Source organism: Pollicipes pollicipes, unplaced genomic scaffold (genome assembly GCF_011947565.3).
Source record: "Pollicipes pollicipes isolate AB1234 unplaced genomic scaffold, Ppol_2.1 Scaffold_6686;HRSCAF=7923_pilon_pilon_pilon, whole genome shotgun sequence".
NCBI lineage: Eukaryota > Metazoa > Arthropoda > Thecostraca > Pollicipedomorpha > Pollicipedidae > Pollicipes > Pollicipes pollicipes.
Genome location: NW_023596921.1, coordinates 43,733,422 through 43,751,093, shown reverse-complemented (window position 1 = coordinate 43,751,093; position 17,672 = coordinate 43,733,422). Strand labels below are relative to the sequence as shown.

Here is a 17,672-nt window from a genome sequence, read left to right as displayed (position 1 = left end):
GATCCGCTGGCGGATAGTCATCTCACTTTCCCCCAAATATAAATATCAATCATCCCCACCAACCTGCGAGTTTAAAATGCCAAGCAAGTAAGAGGTGTCCATGCCAAACATATCCAGAAGGCAGATTTTCGCCATCAAACACTTCTGTATTAGCTGCGTCAGGTCTGCCCCAAGGCTCTATATGGCAGCATTAGCTTAGCCTTGCCAGGTAGCCTGGTGAGTCAGAAACTCGAAAGGCTAGATATATCGTTTTTGAGCACCGCCATGAACCAAGGAAATGGTTAACCGAAGGCTTAAAAGGGCAAAACTGGCGGTAAAAATAAGCTCCGTGCTTCAGATCACCTCCTTCATTCCCTGTGAATTGTTTACGCTTGGGTGCATATCAAACAAGTTTGGGCGCCTGGCGAATTAATCCAATTTATGCTTGAAATACGTACAAGTTTGCAGTTGGAGCATCTTGCAGAGAAATTGGTCAAAATTTTAAGCAACAGATGGTACCTCCAAAGGTAATCAAAAAGAAGGGAGGAATAAAGTGGTATCACGCTCGTTTAATACCAACAAAAACAAAAGTAGCTAAATAAATATAAAGACTGGTACTTTTCTCGCAGAATTTTGTAATCAGCTAATTTCACTTAAAATCTGGTAATCTAAGTGCCCAAATGGTGATATTCATCTGGTAAGTTTAATTTAAAAGACATTTCTTGAACTTTTCACTCCTGCATTTCGGGAGTGGTGCAATTTATTGGTCAAGTTTACTCGGCAAAAAAGAAATACGTGGAGTAAAGTGGTCTACCAGGCCTTGCTGGTGTTTGCGCCAGGCTCTGCTTTCGTGGTGTGGTGGTGAGACCAAAAGTATAAGGGATGCGTGAAAACCCTGCATTTGACGCAGAGCTGCAGATGTCGGCAATTCTAGGACACTGGTACCCAGGGCACTTACTATGGTGTCCTTCCCGACGGCCGTACCCAGAAGGTGACCTACAACGTCGCTGATGCCTACTCTGGCTACGCCGCTGACGTGACGTACGAGGGTGAGGCCCGCTACGACCAGGCCTACGCCCGCCCCTCTTACCACCCGCAGCCCACTTACAAACTCGTCCACAAGGCGATTGCGTGTTCAACTAGAGCGACATCGAGCAAAAAATTAACTGAAACGCCGGCTAGAGCTGGTAAATGTTGGCTGGGTGCAATGATGAGCCAGTTGCATGTACTTTATGGAGTGATTGTTATTCAATACATCTACCGATAAGCTATGCAATTTTTGTACAAACACACAGAACAAAGTAAAAGCACGTGCACATTGTTCACGCATACGTAAGGGTGGTGGGTAGCGTGAAACGTTCGACATATTTCTGGCTGCTGGTAGCCATGGAATGGTAAAATTTTAATGGCACCTTTAGGACGTCATGAATGCCTGGGCGATCTTTAATTAGCCTCCCATAAATAGTCTGCACATGTTCGCGGGCGTGCAGCTTAGAAACTGTAGACGTTTTGGTGTTAAGGACAAGACTGCTAGCTGTACCGAATGATCCTGAAGACGGCTATTTCAGCTGGCACCCTAAACAAATGTGAAACACCTCTTTTTAAGTTTCATACTGAGGTTCCGTGGGCGTGAACAGAAGCAGGACTGAGAGCTGAACACCAAAGCCCACACATCTCAGGCGGAAAATATCCTAAGAGAGCTACTATTGTGTACGTACAATGTACCGAAAGAGCCTGTAGGGGATACATGACTTCGCTATTGATGCCATTGGTGTCTTGAGACACTGATGTGGAGCTTAGTTGTATAAGTTGGAGGCCAAAACGCACAAAGTAATTTGGTTAGTTTTACGTCTTCCAGTCTAGCATTTGCAGCCACTGATATTCACCCATGTCATCAAGCTGTCTGAAGCGGCGAAGTGGCCAAGTGTATCACGTACTTCATCCTTAGCTTTTCCGTTCGTGCCTTTGTAACACATAATTTTAAGCCCTGGTTATATATGCACATATGTATGCATATATAAAGGCATTATATATATATATATATATATATATATATATATACCCTCGCTTCGCGACACCATTTGTAAGGTATCCCAGAACAAAGTTACCCGCCGTTTACTGAACAGAGACTACCAATGCACCAATCATACCGCGGCGAACATTTTACATCCTTGGGCACCACGTTCCACGCTGGCGACTCAAAAACGAGCGCCGACCAAACTGTCCGCAATTGCCCCATGCGTGGAAAAGGGAGCTGATAGTTTTCCGTTGCTTTGTGCAACGGAAGGACACGTTGCAGGGCCTGGTGAGGCGGTGAGAAGGCGGAGCAGCTCGGGGCCTTGTTGACATGCACTAATGTGCACGCACGTGGTTTCTAGGTCATGCTCTTCGAGCAGCTATTACACCAGGAGTCGTTTGAGACCGATCATCGTGTCGGTTAATCTATCGCAGCATCCAAGATCCCTGACAATGCGGGACAACTGTATTACTCTTGCAATCAGGAGTGTGGTGGGATTTCATTGCCCGCAATGGAAAACATGATAAAAAACAAGTCTTTTCATTCGTGATTTCACACTCGTCAGTCTTGGCTCCGCACAATATTATTCTCAGCGGTGAACGAGAACCCGTCAATACCACCTCGAAGCACTACATCGCTACCGCTCTGATACCCTTTTGGGGGTCATGGGACAACTTCACGGGATCGATCAGGACAAAGATGGCTCCTACAGGACAGGGAGACACCGCACACGCTACGAGTCTTACTATACTGGTTGGCGGAGTAGTTTCTTGGAAGGCCACGTCAGGCATTTTGTGGGCTTCTCACTGGCCCTACTTGTCGTCCCTGGACTATATGCGGTGGGATTATCTCAAGGAACCACGTCCACGCACACAAACTAGTGACTTTTCAGGGCCTCAACACTGCCTTCATGCCTGAGATGAGACAGGTCACGGTCAACAAGATTGAACGCAAGGTTACTTGATCTAGCGGAAGGTTGAACATCTGTAGCAGGTTTGGACGGCTTGCGGCCAGGAGCCCATTGTATCTGGCATTCAGCATTCAGGGTTCATCAGAATTCAGGGATGTATTCAGTGGTCCCGATCTGATGGATATGGAATCACTGATGACTGTCACTGTCGCATATTGTGTTTTGCAACTGAATTGCCAGTCTAATACCAAAATAGTCATGATTATGCGGTAAGCACACGTGCCACTCATGAGGAAAACTTACGTGAAGTTTTATCTTGACCCCCTTATCAATGCCTCACATACATGTGGCCATTTCGGGGGAGGTCCTTCGACGACGCATTGTCCCGGCGTTGAGTCGCCCTCTCCCGTTACCGAGTGCGAGGAACAGCCACATTCCGGTCGGAAGGAATGTGTACGGAGTGTGTTAGTTGCAAGAAAAAATTGTGGTGGGATAATTTTGACTAACGACGTGGGCGATATCCAGAACACCAAAGACTAGGGTGGTTGATGGTGTGCTGACCATTCGCCTCCCTCTCACCGCTCGCGCGGTGACCATTGACGGGTGGGCAGTGTGCTGGACTTTGAGCTGTGCTCGTGCCTGGTGTGGGACTGGATGCCCCCTCTCGGATCAAAACCAGGCATGCGATGGCCGGGAATCGAACCCGGGTCAAATGCTTGGAAGGCAGCTATGCTCGCCACTATACCACCATCGCTTACAATCGGTGCAAAGCTGCATATAACAGTCGCCAGTACTTGGTTTTTCTTAAAAAGTGAAAGTGGGCCAGTCGGTGTCGGGCGTAGTTGTTATAGGCCGGTCTGTCGTTTGACATTTGACGAAATGACGTTTACAAGACAACCTTACACATTCCAATCACATGAAGGTACGTCCTCTTTTGCAAAGGACGCCTTTAACGTTTTGAGAGGACGCCGAATGGGCGTTTTGATGTCACATCAAAAAGGTCCTCAAATTCCGCGTGAAAAGAGGCCTGGAAGGCACCTAGATGACTATGAAATTGGCGTCATGTGTTTTACATTATCCTTTGATGACATCCTCCTGCCATCGCATCTTAAAATTGCGCCAATCTAGAACGTTACGTTACGTTGAAGGGAACGGTTCGACTTTGAAGATATTGAAGCAAGCATTATACACGACGAGACTCAATGCGTCCAGGTTTTATTAATTACGCAATCGTACCTCGCACAACAATGATTGAGAAGTAATTGACCGCCGTTATCTCTGGAAGTCATGCTCACGAACACCAGATATGGACGGCCATGTGCGCTAATCAGGGGCCCCTGAGTCGAAAAGGGTCCATTTGTCGGTCAGACACCACCAATTAAATATAGTCGTCACCGTGTCGGCATGGCCTGGTAGCCCATTCCCCAAGCAGGAACAAAGCAGTAGCCGGCAATCTGCATTGTTCGGGGCCCCAGCGTCTGTCAGGGGCCCCACAGTGCCTGAGAAGGGGTCCTGTGTTGGCAAGGAGCCCGAGTAGGCCAGAGCCAGTGTATGAGCAGGCTTTAAGAACCTGGAGGGCCCACTGGGACCACTGGCCCACTGAGGACTCACTGGGCCCACTGGGACCGGCGATCAAGGGCCCGATTAGTTGGGCTTAATAGCACGAAGTGCTGGTTGGGTCTCATGCAGGGATTTCAGGGATTCGGGGATCATTCAGGATCTCATATGCTTGCAGGGATGGCCCTCAAGTGACAGTCAGACGGCACTTTGCGCCGATCGGGGACTCCGTATAGACATGGGCCTATATGTCGGTCAGGCACCATCAGCAGTGCATTGTCAGCTCCGTGTCCATATGGACCGGGGTCAACTTCCCAATCAGGTACAAAGCCGGGCCAGCGATTTACATTGGTCGGGGCTTTGCATTGCGATTTGTATCTGTCGGGGCCAGCAGGGCCTAGTAAAGAGTTCTGTGTTCGCAAAGGGCCCCGAGCCGAACGAGGGCAGTGTTGCATGACGTCCGAAGAGGGGCACTGGGGCCTAGCGGAACAAATGATCAAGGGCTCAGTTGGAGGACATGAAGGCCTGAAGGGTTGGATCTAGGTTACGTAAGGAACTCCGGCCCAAAGGACCGTAACCTAAAATATCAGTCAGAGGTCCTCTGCACTGTTTGAAGACCCCTGAAACAATGCCGGTGTCTCGGTCGGCCGAACAGTTAGCTCGCTGTCAGACAGAACAGACCGACAGACAGACAGATAGGACTTTGGGTGCCCATTTCCCTGGAAGGGACAAGGCCAGGTTGGTGATTTGCATTGGCCGGGCCTGCTGCAACAATGCTGGGCTTCTGCAACGGTCAGGGGCCCAGTGCTTAACAAGATGTGTTATGCCAGCAAGGGCCGGTCAAGCCTCAGTTCAGTCAAGGGATCATTTGGTCAACATAGACGGGGACGGGATCTCGAATGACAGAGGACCTCTTGCGTTGGACGGGACCCTCTGACAAAAAGGAGAAAATATTAAAGCTTATGATGAGTGTTCACGTTGAGACAATGGAAGTGCCCTGTGCCCGTCGAGGCCCGCAGTGCCGGACGGAGGGCCCTCCAGCCCAGTTCCCGCAGGAGCCCGTTAAACCGAAGCCCGAGGGCTTTCCGCGTCAGGAAGAGACCCATGTGATATGATGTATCCCTTTAAGGGCCTCCGGATCGACCAGGGGTCCCGCCCTGTGTCGTCAGAATGGCGGGCGGAAGACACGGTACGACGGCCCTCCAGCTCCTGACCGGAAACAAAAATGTGCCCCTTAGTGCTCTACTCAAAACACCCCTTGCTCGGAAATAATGGGTCCTATCAGTATTGAAGAGAGTTGGCGACATGAGGTTAAATACCAACATTGTCATACCATGTTTGCCTGAAAACGTTCATTCTTTTGCATCATCAGTTAGTGGAGCAACTTACGCCAAAAGCTTTGAGCCTGCGCGCTCCAAATCTCGCGAGGAAGGGCAGCGGTGGTCTGTGTTACAGTTTCCGGAAAGCCATATGGCGTTGGCCTCTGTAACACCACGCGCCCTGCGCGAGAACGGCCGTCTTAAAATGATGGTCCCGAGTGCGTTTCAAAATTAATTCGCACCGTTCACAGAAACGAATGGGCGTTTTTTTAGCTTTGAAGTTGTTCTCGGAACAGATGAACAGTTACAGCAACACGAAAAAACTGAGGATGACTGTATCAGTTACATCACCAGATCCAAGCCAGCGCCACTTCGCGGCGGGGATAAATGCCAATGCATTATTGACCCCAAGCTAAGAAATTGCGCAGGTGAAATATGCGCCTGGACGACCTTCTAAAAGTGCGATTTAATGTCCTAAAGCATTCAGAAGTACGTCTTTCATATGCGTCAAAATTTTCCTCCGCCCAATGGCCACGCCTTTTATATTAGTCACAGGACCGCCCCTGCAGGGCCTTTTTTCTAAGACCTGCTAGCGCGCGTGTTCAAAACAACACACAAAACGCAGTTATGAACAAGCTTCATAGTTCCTTCTAAACCTCTATCGGTTTAGGAGACGACTGGACCATTGCAAAATGGGGAACACAGGCGATGTATTTCATGCAGTTGTTTTACGCATGATTTTTTAAGTTTATGGAGTATATATTTCAGTCAGAAATCCCCTCGCGGTAGCTTGTGGCTTCTGTTCAAGTTATACAAGGAAAAGTAGAACGTAAACGAAAATCATGCTCTCAGTAACAAATGGCCATGCTGACAATTCTTTTTTGGGGTGGGGGGGGGGGGGTGAGGGGGCCTTCTCACTATCAGCGGTCCTTTGTCAGCCCTGTGCCCACCGCCCTTGCCAAGTGTCTGGCTGCGCGAATGCCGAGTTATCTTGAAATTGACTCTCCGAAATAGGCTGCACGTCTTCGCAGGCGTACAGCTTAACAGGAGGCCTTAGGTAGGGCTGTAAACTGCGTCGAATGATCTTCAATGTCTTTTTTGTTTAAGCCCCCATAAAATGTGAAACGCCCCCTTTAAAAGTATAATAACTGCTATAAGTAGGCTTACTTCTTCATATCTGATTCTTGCTCCGATGTCTTCAACTGTGTAGCATTCCCTTCAAAAGGGTGTCAATAGTAACAAGCAAGCTTTTCAGCTTATCTGATGCTTGATTCAATGACTCCAAACGTGGAGTATTCCCTGTAAGCCCTGGGATTTCTATGCTTGACAGCCGCGAACTTGTGCGAACTATTTCGTGTTAACTATTTCAAGGTCACCAGGCATGCACGTCCCCATGGAAAATCCACACGAATACTACCATCTCATTGGCCATGTAATGGTCAAGGCCAAGGACATGCCTGATGATCGGGCTATCCGTGTCTCGTGTACGTCAGCACAATTTCTGGCATCAACGCACTTAAGCTGGGCCTCAGTCAATACAACGCATACAGTGCAAGTTTTAAACAAAACATGTTTTTTGTGATTTCATTTTAGCACTTTCGACCACTGATGACCTCTTCTACTGGTCGAAAATACATCCCCATTATGCTACTTTTGCATCAGCAAAGTCATCCATCAGTGTTATGTGCGCGCTCGTTATGTTATGAAATATATGTAAATTGTGAGCACCGACTCGTAAAATTCTTTCGAAAATGTCAGACACGCGCCAAACAAAGAACGTGCTAAACTACAGCATAAACTGCTGTGGTCTGTCGTTCGCATCACCTCCATTTTCCATCGATCCCATGCCCTCCCGTGAGTCCTGCCGGCCTCAACGGTGCCGGAGACAAGCGGGGTTGGGTAGCCGATGTCGCCACGTCTGCTCCAGCCTAGGTTTCGTGCTATTCCCCCCCCCCCCCATCCGGCAGGTGACTCCCAGGTCGCTCGAGAGGAGGGGCAGGCGGCTGTCACAGACGGCGACACCCCGTAGCGTTATTCGACACCACACACTGTGTTAACCGGACTCCTACGCTTCGAAGATGTCGCAGCGCAGCGCGCAAAAACGCGTCGGGTGTAACCGGAGACCATCGCTGAAGAGCGGTTGTGACGCTCTTAGAAGATAAAAAAGATACGCATCCGAAAAGACCGCGTACTGAGCACGATGTATGCGCCATTCTGCGAATGAAGTTCTCGTTATTGTTATTACCTATACACTATCTCTTCTTGTCAGCGAAGAATGCATTGCTCATATATATTCACCGATTGGCGAAATAGTTCACGCGTTTTGAGCTCGTTGTGTTGCAAGGAAGTCAAAAGGGATGTCCAATCCATGGCAAACGAGCGTTCCAAATAGGGCGTTTCCCGTTGCTCGACCCATATTTTAAGTTTTGAAGTCCTCAATCAACTTTTGAAGCAATCTGAGAATGGGCAACACACGAACGAAGGCAGCAAATACATGCTACATACACAGAGAACAGGCAATGATTTGAGATTAATTGCGGGGTGTCTCCAAACCTTGAATAAAGAAGTGCCACCATGTCCGAATAATTGCCACAAGTTCCAGTTGCCAAAAGTTCCACCTTAAACTAACCAGGGCAGTTGGAAGGAGCTGGGAGATTTGTACGGACGATGTTAGCCTGATCAGAACAGAACAGCTGTTTTCCATCCCTACAGAAGAAGCTGCCCGGTAGGCACACACGATCCAGACAAACGGGCTTCCCGCCACGCACTGCACACGTGCCCGCCACGATGTTTGGAGCAGGAGGGCACTTGAAGCCAGCACACGGATCGGGGAAGGCGGGGGCGGTGCAGTTACGTCCCCCTCTGGACGCGCCCGGACAGCAGAGCAGGTTGGATGCGCAGTCGTTGTCGTACTGGCAGAGGTTGACGTTGGCCTGGGACACCTGCTCCGGCGGCGGACAGAAGCCGGGCTTGGGCTTGGCCCGTGGCTGGCAGCTGAAAGAGTAGCGGCAGCGAGGGAAGTCGGAGCAGGTCGGGTTGGAGCCGGGTACCACGGTTGTCACACAGGTTGTTCCAGCGCGGCAGAACATGAGGGCACACTGGTTCTGGATGCACACTGGCACTGGGTAGCAGGGTGCGCGCACGCAGGCGATCTGCCGCAGCACGCAGGTCTGCAGATCATCGCAGCGGATGTCCTGACAGCTGGGGGGACGCTCCACTACGGGAGCTGAAGACTTGACGCACATCTGGCGGTAGCTGAGGCAGAAGCCACGGTGGCACCGGCGACGCAGTTCACACTGCTGACCCTTTGGGCATATCTTCACACACTTGACACCTTTAAACGCCGAGACGGGCTCTGGAAGTAAAGCAAGCACCATCACCTCTTTCGCAGAAGATGCCGCTGATCAGAGGGTCGCGTTTTCATATTCTGTTGTCACTATTGGCCAGAGAACCATGGAAACTGCCCTCTCCCTGAGGTGCATCATGCCAGAAATGGACAGAAACAATGGTACTAAACGTTCTTAAAACATTTGTCTTCTCCTTGCCCCCCCCCCCCCCCCCCGCCTGCATGTGCTCACCCATCATGCAATACCAAAGGGCTCTGGATGGACTATCGTTTACACAGTTTAAAACGAACTGTCCACTGATCAGGCATTCGAAAAGCATTTGGAGAACAACTGCTTGGAAGCAAGAAATATTGATGGTAACGTACCGAGTGCCTGCAGTTGGACCACACAGAGTAGTACGACGAAGAAGACCGGTTGGTGACAACCCATGATGTTGCTCGCTGCACAAGTGGACGCGGAGTGGTACGCGGCTAGGAAGGGCAGTCAGTGACCTTTGCGCAGCCATCTGCCATGCGGACAGCGGCCCCTCGTAATGACGCGTCATTTGCGCGACAAGTGACCTTTGTGTTGCAGGAAGGTTGGCCGAAGTTGGGGTCTGCGCTGTCTGCACTCGATAGGGCACTCATCCAATCACCCCGCCTACATGTCAAGCTGATAAAAGTCGGGTATGCTCGTGTATGCGGCTGTATGCTCGAGAATAAAATACGTTTCTCATTTAAAGCAAGTAAGCACACAAGCTGCGCATAGAAATCACTAAGAAAAATAGAAAGCCGCGGGTAATAATCTTTACCTTCGTTTCCATGGTAATTAGCAATTTTTAGATAACAGCTCGTAATTTCTGAGTCCCATTCTGTATTCTAAAGTAGAACTACTAATGCGCCGCAAACAGCAAGCTTCTTCAGAACGGTTAGTATCTCCACTTTAATCTGTGAAGACTGTAATCTGTGTACACATTTATTTTGATTGACGGAATAACTAGAGACCTTGGACTCCGTAGTGCTCCATATGCTTTTGCCAGCGTCCGGTTATTTAGCATTACAAACGCTTCAAAACGACGGGTGAACAGCAGTTGCACTTGGTTCCAATGAAAACAGACACCGGCGTGTTAATGCTGACAATATATTCTACATCTGCAATGCATCCTTAATTTTATCAAATATCTCACTCAAAAAGCAAATAGGAAAAAAACTCAACACCCGGAAGCCGCTGGCACGTCTGTACAAACTATTTCGGCTCTTCGAGAACAGAAGCACTGTTTCCCGCCGGTGCAGTGGAAGTTCCCGGGTGTGCACACCCGATCTAAACAAGCACCCGCGACACAAGTTGGTGCATGCGGGGGGCACTTCTTGTTGGCGCACGGGTCGGGGAAGGCGGGGGCGGTGCAGTTGAGTCCCCCTCTGGATGCGCCCGGACAGCAGAGCAGGTTGGATGCGCAGTCGTTGTCATACTGGCAGAGGTTGACGTTGGCCTGGGACACCTGCTCCGGCGGCGGACAGAAGCCGGGCTTGGGCTTGGCCCGTGGCACACATTTGACAGTGAACTGGCATCTGGGGAAGTCTTTGCAAGCGGGTCGCGAGTCATGCCTTCTCACTGTCACACAGACTGTGCCAGTTCCGCATCGGACCGTAGCGCACCGATCGGGAATACAGACCGGCACGGGGTAGCATGGCGCGCGGAAACAAATGACCTGCTGCAGCACGCAGGTCTGCAGACGGCCGCAGCGGACGTTCTGGCAGCTGGGGGGACGCTCCTTTGCGGGAGCTAGCGACTTGACGCACACCTGGTGGTAGCCGAGGCAGAAGCCATAGTAGCACCGGCGACGTAGTTCGCAGCGTTGACCCTTCGGGCACAACTTCACGCACCTGATGCGTTTAGGCGCCGAGACGGGCTCTGAAAGTCGGACACGTGGTTGTTATTCTTAAAAGCAGTCATTGCCCGGCATCTCTGCTTAATGTTCAATAGCAGCGGGCGGCTCCGACCAATGCAGCGCTGGTGTGCGGCAGAAACGCCGCCGTTACCTTAACGGCGCTAGATGTTATCAATGTATTCGAAAAACACAAATAAACACATTGATGTGTTCAAATTTAAACATGGCATGCGTCTGTTTAGGCTTCATTTCGCCACGTGGCATGGCCACGTAGATATTGACGTATACATCTGAAACGGGGCGATGTTGAGAAGAACTTAGCACATGACGTGGCTTAGTGGGATCAATTGTTGCCCTAAATTTTGCTACCAATCGGTGGCAAAAATAGGTCCCGTTAAGATCAATACACTCATTGGATATCAAAGCCGTGTCATGCCTAGTTTGTAAAAAACAGCAGGTGCTGAGTCCCACAGATCCCTTTATCCTGTCATATTTTGAAGAAAAAATACACGGGAAATCAAAGTAATGATTAAAAAAAGACCCCAGTACATCAGAATGGGATTCCATGAGTGACAAAGACCCCAAACAACAAACAGGCCTTTTTGGCGAGTAAAACACTTCACGGACTGAGTTTCCGGGGCCCATTTCAGTCTAGTTCGGCTAGTCCAGATCCAATCCGTCCGTCAATCCCCTTTATTCGGTTTTTTCAATCAAATCCGGTCCGGGCTGCTTTCCTTGATATTTATGAAAGGAATCTGTGCCAATCTCCTTCCACATTGAGGACTTTTGAAATTTCATTGGCAAATTTGGTTCATCTGAGTACCTTAAATTTAAAAGATTTTTTTTTATTTCCAACGGAGAAAAATTATATTAAGTTGCCATACACCAGTGGATGCTAAGATACTTAACACAGCTTGTTGTCCGCTAGGGATACAGTGTTGCATAAATATCATCGGGACAAACAAGGCGCATTATACTTTTAACGTATCACAATTATTTGGCCAATAATTAACAAGTGCCACCACATCGCAGGGCCTAAAATTACTCCTGGTTTCAATAACCTAGACACATGAGTACATTAGCTAACATTTTCAGACTCCAGGTTAAGTGCAACATGCCTACACGCGCAAACTGACACGTGTCAGCGGCACCCAGTTCACAAGCGCAGGGCGGTGCTCATGTGGTACGCCTTATGAGTAACGGGAACGACAATATCACCTCATACATTATACTTGCCTGCCATGCCTGAAAACTCATGACTACATTGGAGCGCCAAATTATTATTGATCGATATGAACCGACACTCGCTCACTAGTGCCACTGCTGAAACTACACAAGGATCTAATGAAACGTGGATGTCCCATTTGTGCACAGTCTTAGGTGCAGGCGTTTTGTTTCACACAAGGTAAGGTACGAAACAAACGCCTCCACAGTCAGGCGAGTTGATGCATGACAATTTTTCCCTGGAAAAAATCAGGCACGATGCACTATTTTTTTTTCGCCGGGTAAGCCCGGTCTACGTCTTCCGCGTAGTCAAAATAAGAAAGAGCATATCATGGTTTAAACTTCAAGACACCAACATGTCACCGGGAACTTAATAATGCAGCCTTAATTAATTAGTTTCTGATGAACACAGCAATGCTGTACTTTTAGTTAAAGCCTTTTTAACGGGAAATATCTGGACACAACATAAACGATTGAAGTTGTGCTACCAGCATATATGTTTAACACATTTCACGATTAAATCCCAGTAGATTCCAGATCTTTGTGGCCTATCGCGATTAATAACCCTTCCCATAAAAATTTGGTACAGGCCGTTTGTATTTTACTATCTGTAATTTACAGTTTACAAAGTATAAATTACAACTGTTTCATAAAACCAGCGAGTGACGTAGAACCGTAGTTACAAAACTCGACGCCGTGTGTAATTTGTCACCGCCAATCGGCGGTATTGCCAACTACGCATATAAATTACGCGCGATCGGCTTTTATCCACCTCATGGGCCCAGCGTTGACGTGACGTCACTGGAGTCTTGATACAGCGAGGGCAGCGCGCAGCCCTGCGCGGTGCGTATTACGATCTAGATAGTTCCGTTTCCGTTGGTTACAGCTACACTGCGTGCCAAATTTGCTGGGAATAGCTACCCTTTTTTCCTTCCACCCTTGAAATGTGTTACATCATCAAACGATTAGTGTGGTGTAAATTCGGGAAACCTAACCTAACTTACATCACCCACACTGAGTGGGATGCTGGTGTCAATGCATCCAGTCATGTTCACGCAGTCAGGCTGACCGTTCTCGCCGTTCCCGCTTCTACCGGCGCCGGTTTCTGTGTCATCCGTGTACACGTGCCCAGGGTCGCACCTAGAATATTGGTGCAGCAGGGGTGACACAGAGGTCTATGAAAAGTCTCTGTTGAAAGAGTCCCGGAATTTTGAGCGTTTTGCGATTTTTCCTTTTGCTTCGTTTTCATCCAGTTATTCTGACGAACCTGTTCACAGAGGTGGCCATGGAATGAACACTGAGGAGACCACGTGCTTGTTTCGTTCAGGCGGCGCCGTGAGTGAAACGCTGGGGGCCACAGAATACTTATGGTACGGCATTCAGGTGCCACGGGCGCCGGGCCTTCTGATCGATTCCGGGCCGCTCTGAGGACACATTGATTTTCTTCATGACCCAGGCCGTCCTCTGACGGGAGCAGTTGGTCCGGCTCGGAGTAGTCTTAAGTGACCCACAATAATTTATTACGGGCGCGAGGGGTCTACTAAATGACACAGGAATCACTTAACAAAATCAGGTCCCGGGGCGAAACGGAGTGTGGGGCCCTTTGATGGTTAATGGTCCCACTATCCGACACAAAGGTGCTGTGCCGAATTTGAGTCATAGAGGAGCGATATCCATTGGTTTAACCCAACCATCACAGTGAAGAGCAACGCCTACCTGGAAATCGACGTTGATTCGTCGAATCGACTACCTGGACGTTGATATGGTCCCAGTTTTACATATTCAAGTGAACATGTATTCGCAGTTCAGGTAACGCTTTTTACGTACTCGCCGGTCTCACTGCGCCTTAAAGATATTGTGTGTGCCAGAAATTGAGCGTCGAAACTCGTCTCTAAAATGCACGTTGGTCGTGAAAAGTAATACCTCAAAACGTATGAAGATGTCTCCTAATAAAATATGTGTTTTCCACAGAAAGGCATAACTTTTCAGTGTTTTTTAAGAGAGCCTAGCGAAGAGCCTAGTGAAGAGCCTATTGAATGAATTAATTTCTAAGATCAGATCCCACGTTAAGCAATGCTTGTTGCACGAGCCTTGTGCTCCATCATTTGATCGTAAAATTTCAGGTCTTCGGCAGAATTTGATGGCCAAAGTGTACGTGTCACAATGCTCGGCGCGGTTTGCTCTGCCCTCTGGCGGAACCTGACCTTTAAGCACGGCCGCTGTCACCGGCCGCGGGCCATCCCAGTCATGACCACATACGAAGTACCTGAAGTGGTTCCTGGTGCAAACGTGCGCAGCTGAATCGTTTCCGGGCATACACTTAAGTAAGCAATTCGGTGCCGCTTGTTAAGGTGTCACGCCATTTGTTCCTGAATGTAACATGGTAGTGCAATCACCAGTTGCAACGAATTAAGCACATAATACATCATACGGGCGGTTCGCCAGGCTGGGCAGGGCCAATGAATATACACAATTTTTGTTGAGCTGACGTTACGCTTAGCTCGGTTCACGAGCTCCCTTGTGATGGCTTTTTTATGCTGGGAGAGTTCCAGTCAGCACGGCGCGTTTAAAGCAGCCCGGAGCGGAGCGTGTTCGCACACAACAGCACCTACGTCCCTCAGCATCCCCCATGCCCTTTAGCTTACCAGACGACTCCAGCTGCCCGATGTAGCAAAGCAGCAGCAGCAGGCCAGCGATGCATCGAAAATGACCCATGGTGTTGCCAAGCGAGAACCTGACAGCTAACTGAGGCACAGCGGGTACGAGGCTGGCCTCTGCAGCCCGCCTGAGTGACGTTACTGACGGATGGAGCCGGTCGCTTGAAAAGTCAGCAATCGGTGACCGACCTTTAAGTCGATAGGTCAAGCTAAGGTCTTTGGTGGCAGCCAATGCGGAGATGGTGGCGCCCGTCGGCGAAAACGATGGCGGTGGCGCGCTGTGCTGCGACAGAAGAGGAATCCGAGCAGGAATTGCAAGCGGCCCTCGTTGACAGGTGGCAACGGAGATAGTAGGAAAATAGATAGTTGGGACTGAAGCTATTTTTTTAAAGTATCGTCCGCTCCTTGCCAAAAAAATCCAACCGAAAAAGTCCTCCCCTTACTGAGCTTTACAAACGGTCCTGACACCCGACTTGAATTTCACTGGTGACGACTTTTTGGACTCAAAATCGGCTGTTGTTTATGAGAAGTACCAGATGCTGTCGTGCTGCAAACAAACATCTTTTTTATTTTTGCGATGGTCGATTATGCTCATTGAAAACAACAGACAGCCTTTTGTTGTGGCAAATTAGGTTCAACAACTGCCTTGAGCGTCCCATTTGTTGTTTTTTGTACCGCAATAACCAACTAACATCTGCATTCAACACCAGTTGGTACCCGAGCGGTAGAACCTAGCCAAATGTACAACGAAAACAATAGCACCGCGTGCGAAGCTTGCGTTTTTTATCTAGTTGAAAAGTGTATGAAGCATCCCGTGTTGCATAAAAAGCCAACAATATTGTGATGTATGCCGAGTGGAAATAAAGTAAGTGCAGGACGTAACTCATTTGTAAAATCCATTACTGAGACACATGTCGGATCTAAATAAAATGGTACCCCTGGGTCTTTTATCTTATCTTTTATTAGGTGCCTAGGCGTTATATATATATATATATATATATATATATATATATTGTTATATTAGGCATCATATTCATTAGGGGCTTAGGCATTACGGTCGCTGCTCTGCCCCTTTGGAAGAAGTTATGCGTTGACAAATCCCAGAGTTGTCTGAACAAAGTAATTGGAACACGGTAGATAACCTCGTGCGAGAGGGTCAGCACCCGCCTAGGAGAGGATAGGGAATGGTCATGCCGCCCCCTCCCGCCCCCAACAGTTCGCTGGTTGTAATTGAACATTCAACCACAAGCATACTACGACTAATTCGACGAAAACGAGGAATTGCATACTTGAAATGCATTACTCAGTTAATATCACATTGGCAAAATATTGGGCACATAATGGGGGAATCATGTTCGAATTTTAGTACCATGCGGCTAGGTACCTACCCACTAACAAGGTGCCTAGCGCAAGGTAGATACCTCGTTGGTGGGGGGTAAGGTACCAAGCCACATTGACTGAACTGCCATGGCATATGCACCCCCTCCTCGCTCCCGCTCTGCCCGACTCATCTCCCGGTTTTATGATACTGTTTGCAACCTGATGTATTTAGATTCCACCGCTTAGTGCATAAATACACGGTACCTATCTATCAACGCATATTCCTGGGTATCTCCCCATCTATCCACCAAGTCAGTGTTGTGGCTGTGTGACGCGCTCGCAGCTCGTGGCTCTCGAACTACATCGCTTACACGCTCGACAAGCTGTCAGCAGTTTTAAAAGACGTCTTCCCTACACAGCCTTATGTGCGCGACGCTTCGTAGCCTGTTTGCTTGTTTTAGTTTTGCTTTACCCTCCTACGTAAAATGACACCGTTTTACTATCTATTCCACCTCCTGCGTAGGAGTGGGATGCTGTGCGGGGGCGTAGGCGCGCCTTTGGAAAGGTCCGTGCACCGCACACCACCGCTCCCTCAGTATTCCCCGCCCCTGGAGTCATACCTCTGCATTTTCGCTGACGATAACGAGATGAGCTCGTGCACCTGGTGTCGCGGGGTGGTGGCGATCGTCTCGGAGGAGGTCCGTCGATCACGCCTTGTGCCGGCGTCGGTTCGTGTTGCGCGCGACTGGAAGGCCGGTCGGCAGACACCTCGGGGCTCCCGGAGTGTTGGCTAAGCGGGAGCAACGGCCGCCTGCATGTTGGGACGTTTACGTGCGAAATATACCAGTACATAAGAAAGATGGTCATGTGACATGTCTGAATGCCGATGTGGGCGATATAAGAAAGACCAAAGACTGGGGCGATGTTGGGTTGATAGTGCGTTAACCACGCACCTCCCTCTCACCGCTTGCGCGGTGACCACACACGAGTGAGCAGTGTGCTGGGCTTCGAGCTGTGCGCGTGCCGGGTGTGAGACGCGATGTCGTCTTGGCTCAAAACCATGTGTGCGATGGCCGGGAATCGATCCCGGGTCAACTGCTTGGAAGGCAGCTATGCTCACCACTATACCACCATCGCTTGCGATCGTTGCAAATGCTGCATATAACGGTCACCAGTACTTCGTTTTCCTCAAGAAAGGAAAGTGGGCCAGTGAGTGCCAACCGTAGTGATTACAGGCCGTCATGACTGGAAATCGTATTCACGAAAGTCAGATATTAACGACTAGATACTTATGGTTTGTCTTCGCCTTGATCACCGCATAGCCAGTGGAATAACAGGATTTCAGTGACTTCAGTGACTCAGTAACTAGAGACTTGTGTGAACAATTTGAAAACTGTCGTGCGCTGTATATTCCGTGTCGCTGCATAATGTATCCACTAAAGTACAGCAAACGACGCATAAGAGCTCGCGTCTGG

General features: G+C 49.1%; 1 protein-coding gene and 2 non-coding genes across 3 annotated transcripts; all 3 read right to left on the bottom strand.

The window, feature by feature from the left end:
- Nucleotides 1–3,588: 3,588 nt before the first annotated feature.
- On the bottom strand, nucleotides 3,589–3,660 carry TRNAG-UCC (transfer RNA glycine (anticodon UCC)). Its single transcript has one exon. It is a non-coding gene; the product is annotated as a tRNA-Gly (tRNA).
- Nucleotides 3,661–10,133: 6,473 nt separating this feature from the next.
- Nucleotides 10,134–14,953, bottom strand: LOC119107912 (prespore protein Dp87). The gene is made up of 2 exons (XM_037231503.1): nucleotides 14,866–14,953; nucleotides 10,134–11,019 (listed from the first exon to the last, which is right to left on the bottom strand). Exons 1-2 carry the CDS (start codon nucleotides 14,933–14,935, stop codon nucleotides 10,319–10,321), a joined length of 771 nt encoding a protein of 256 aa, XP_037087398.1. The 5' UTR covers nucleotides 14,936–14,953; the 3' UTR covers nucleotides 10,134–10,318.
- A 2,309-nt stretch (nucleotides 14,954–17,262) lies between these two features.
- On the bottom strand, nucleotides 17,263–17,334 carry TRNAG-UCC (transfer RNA glycine (anticodon UCC)). Its single transcript has one exon. It is a non-coding gene; the product is annotated as a tRNA-Gly (tRNA).
- Nucleotides 17,335–17,672: the final 338 nt, after the last annotated feature.

What these genes read in the sequence shown, in the direction of transcription:
- LOC119107912 (XM_037231503.1), bottom strand. Translation starts at nt 14,935, where the DNA reads ATGGGTCATTTTCGATGCATCGCTGGCCTGCTGCTGCTGCTTTGCTAC. An exon ending in CGGGCAGCTGGAGTCGTCTG is followed by an intron (nt 11,020 to 14,865) that starts GTAAGCTAAAGG and finishes TCCGACTTTCAG; the next exon opens with AGCCCGTCTCGGCGCCTAAA.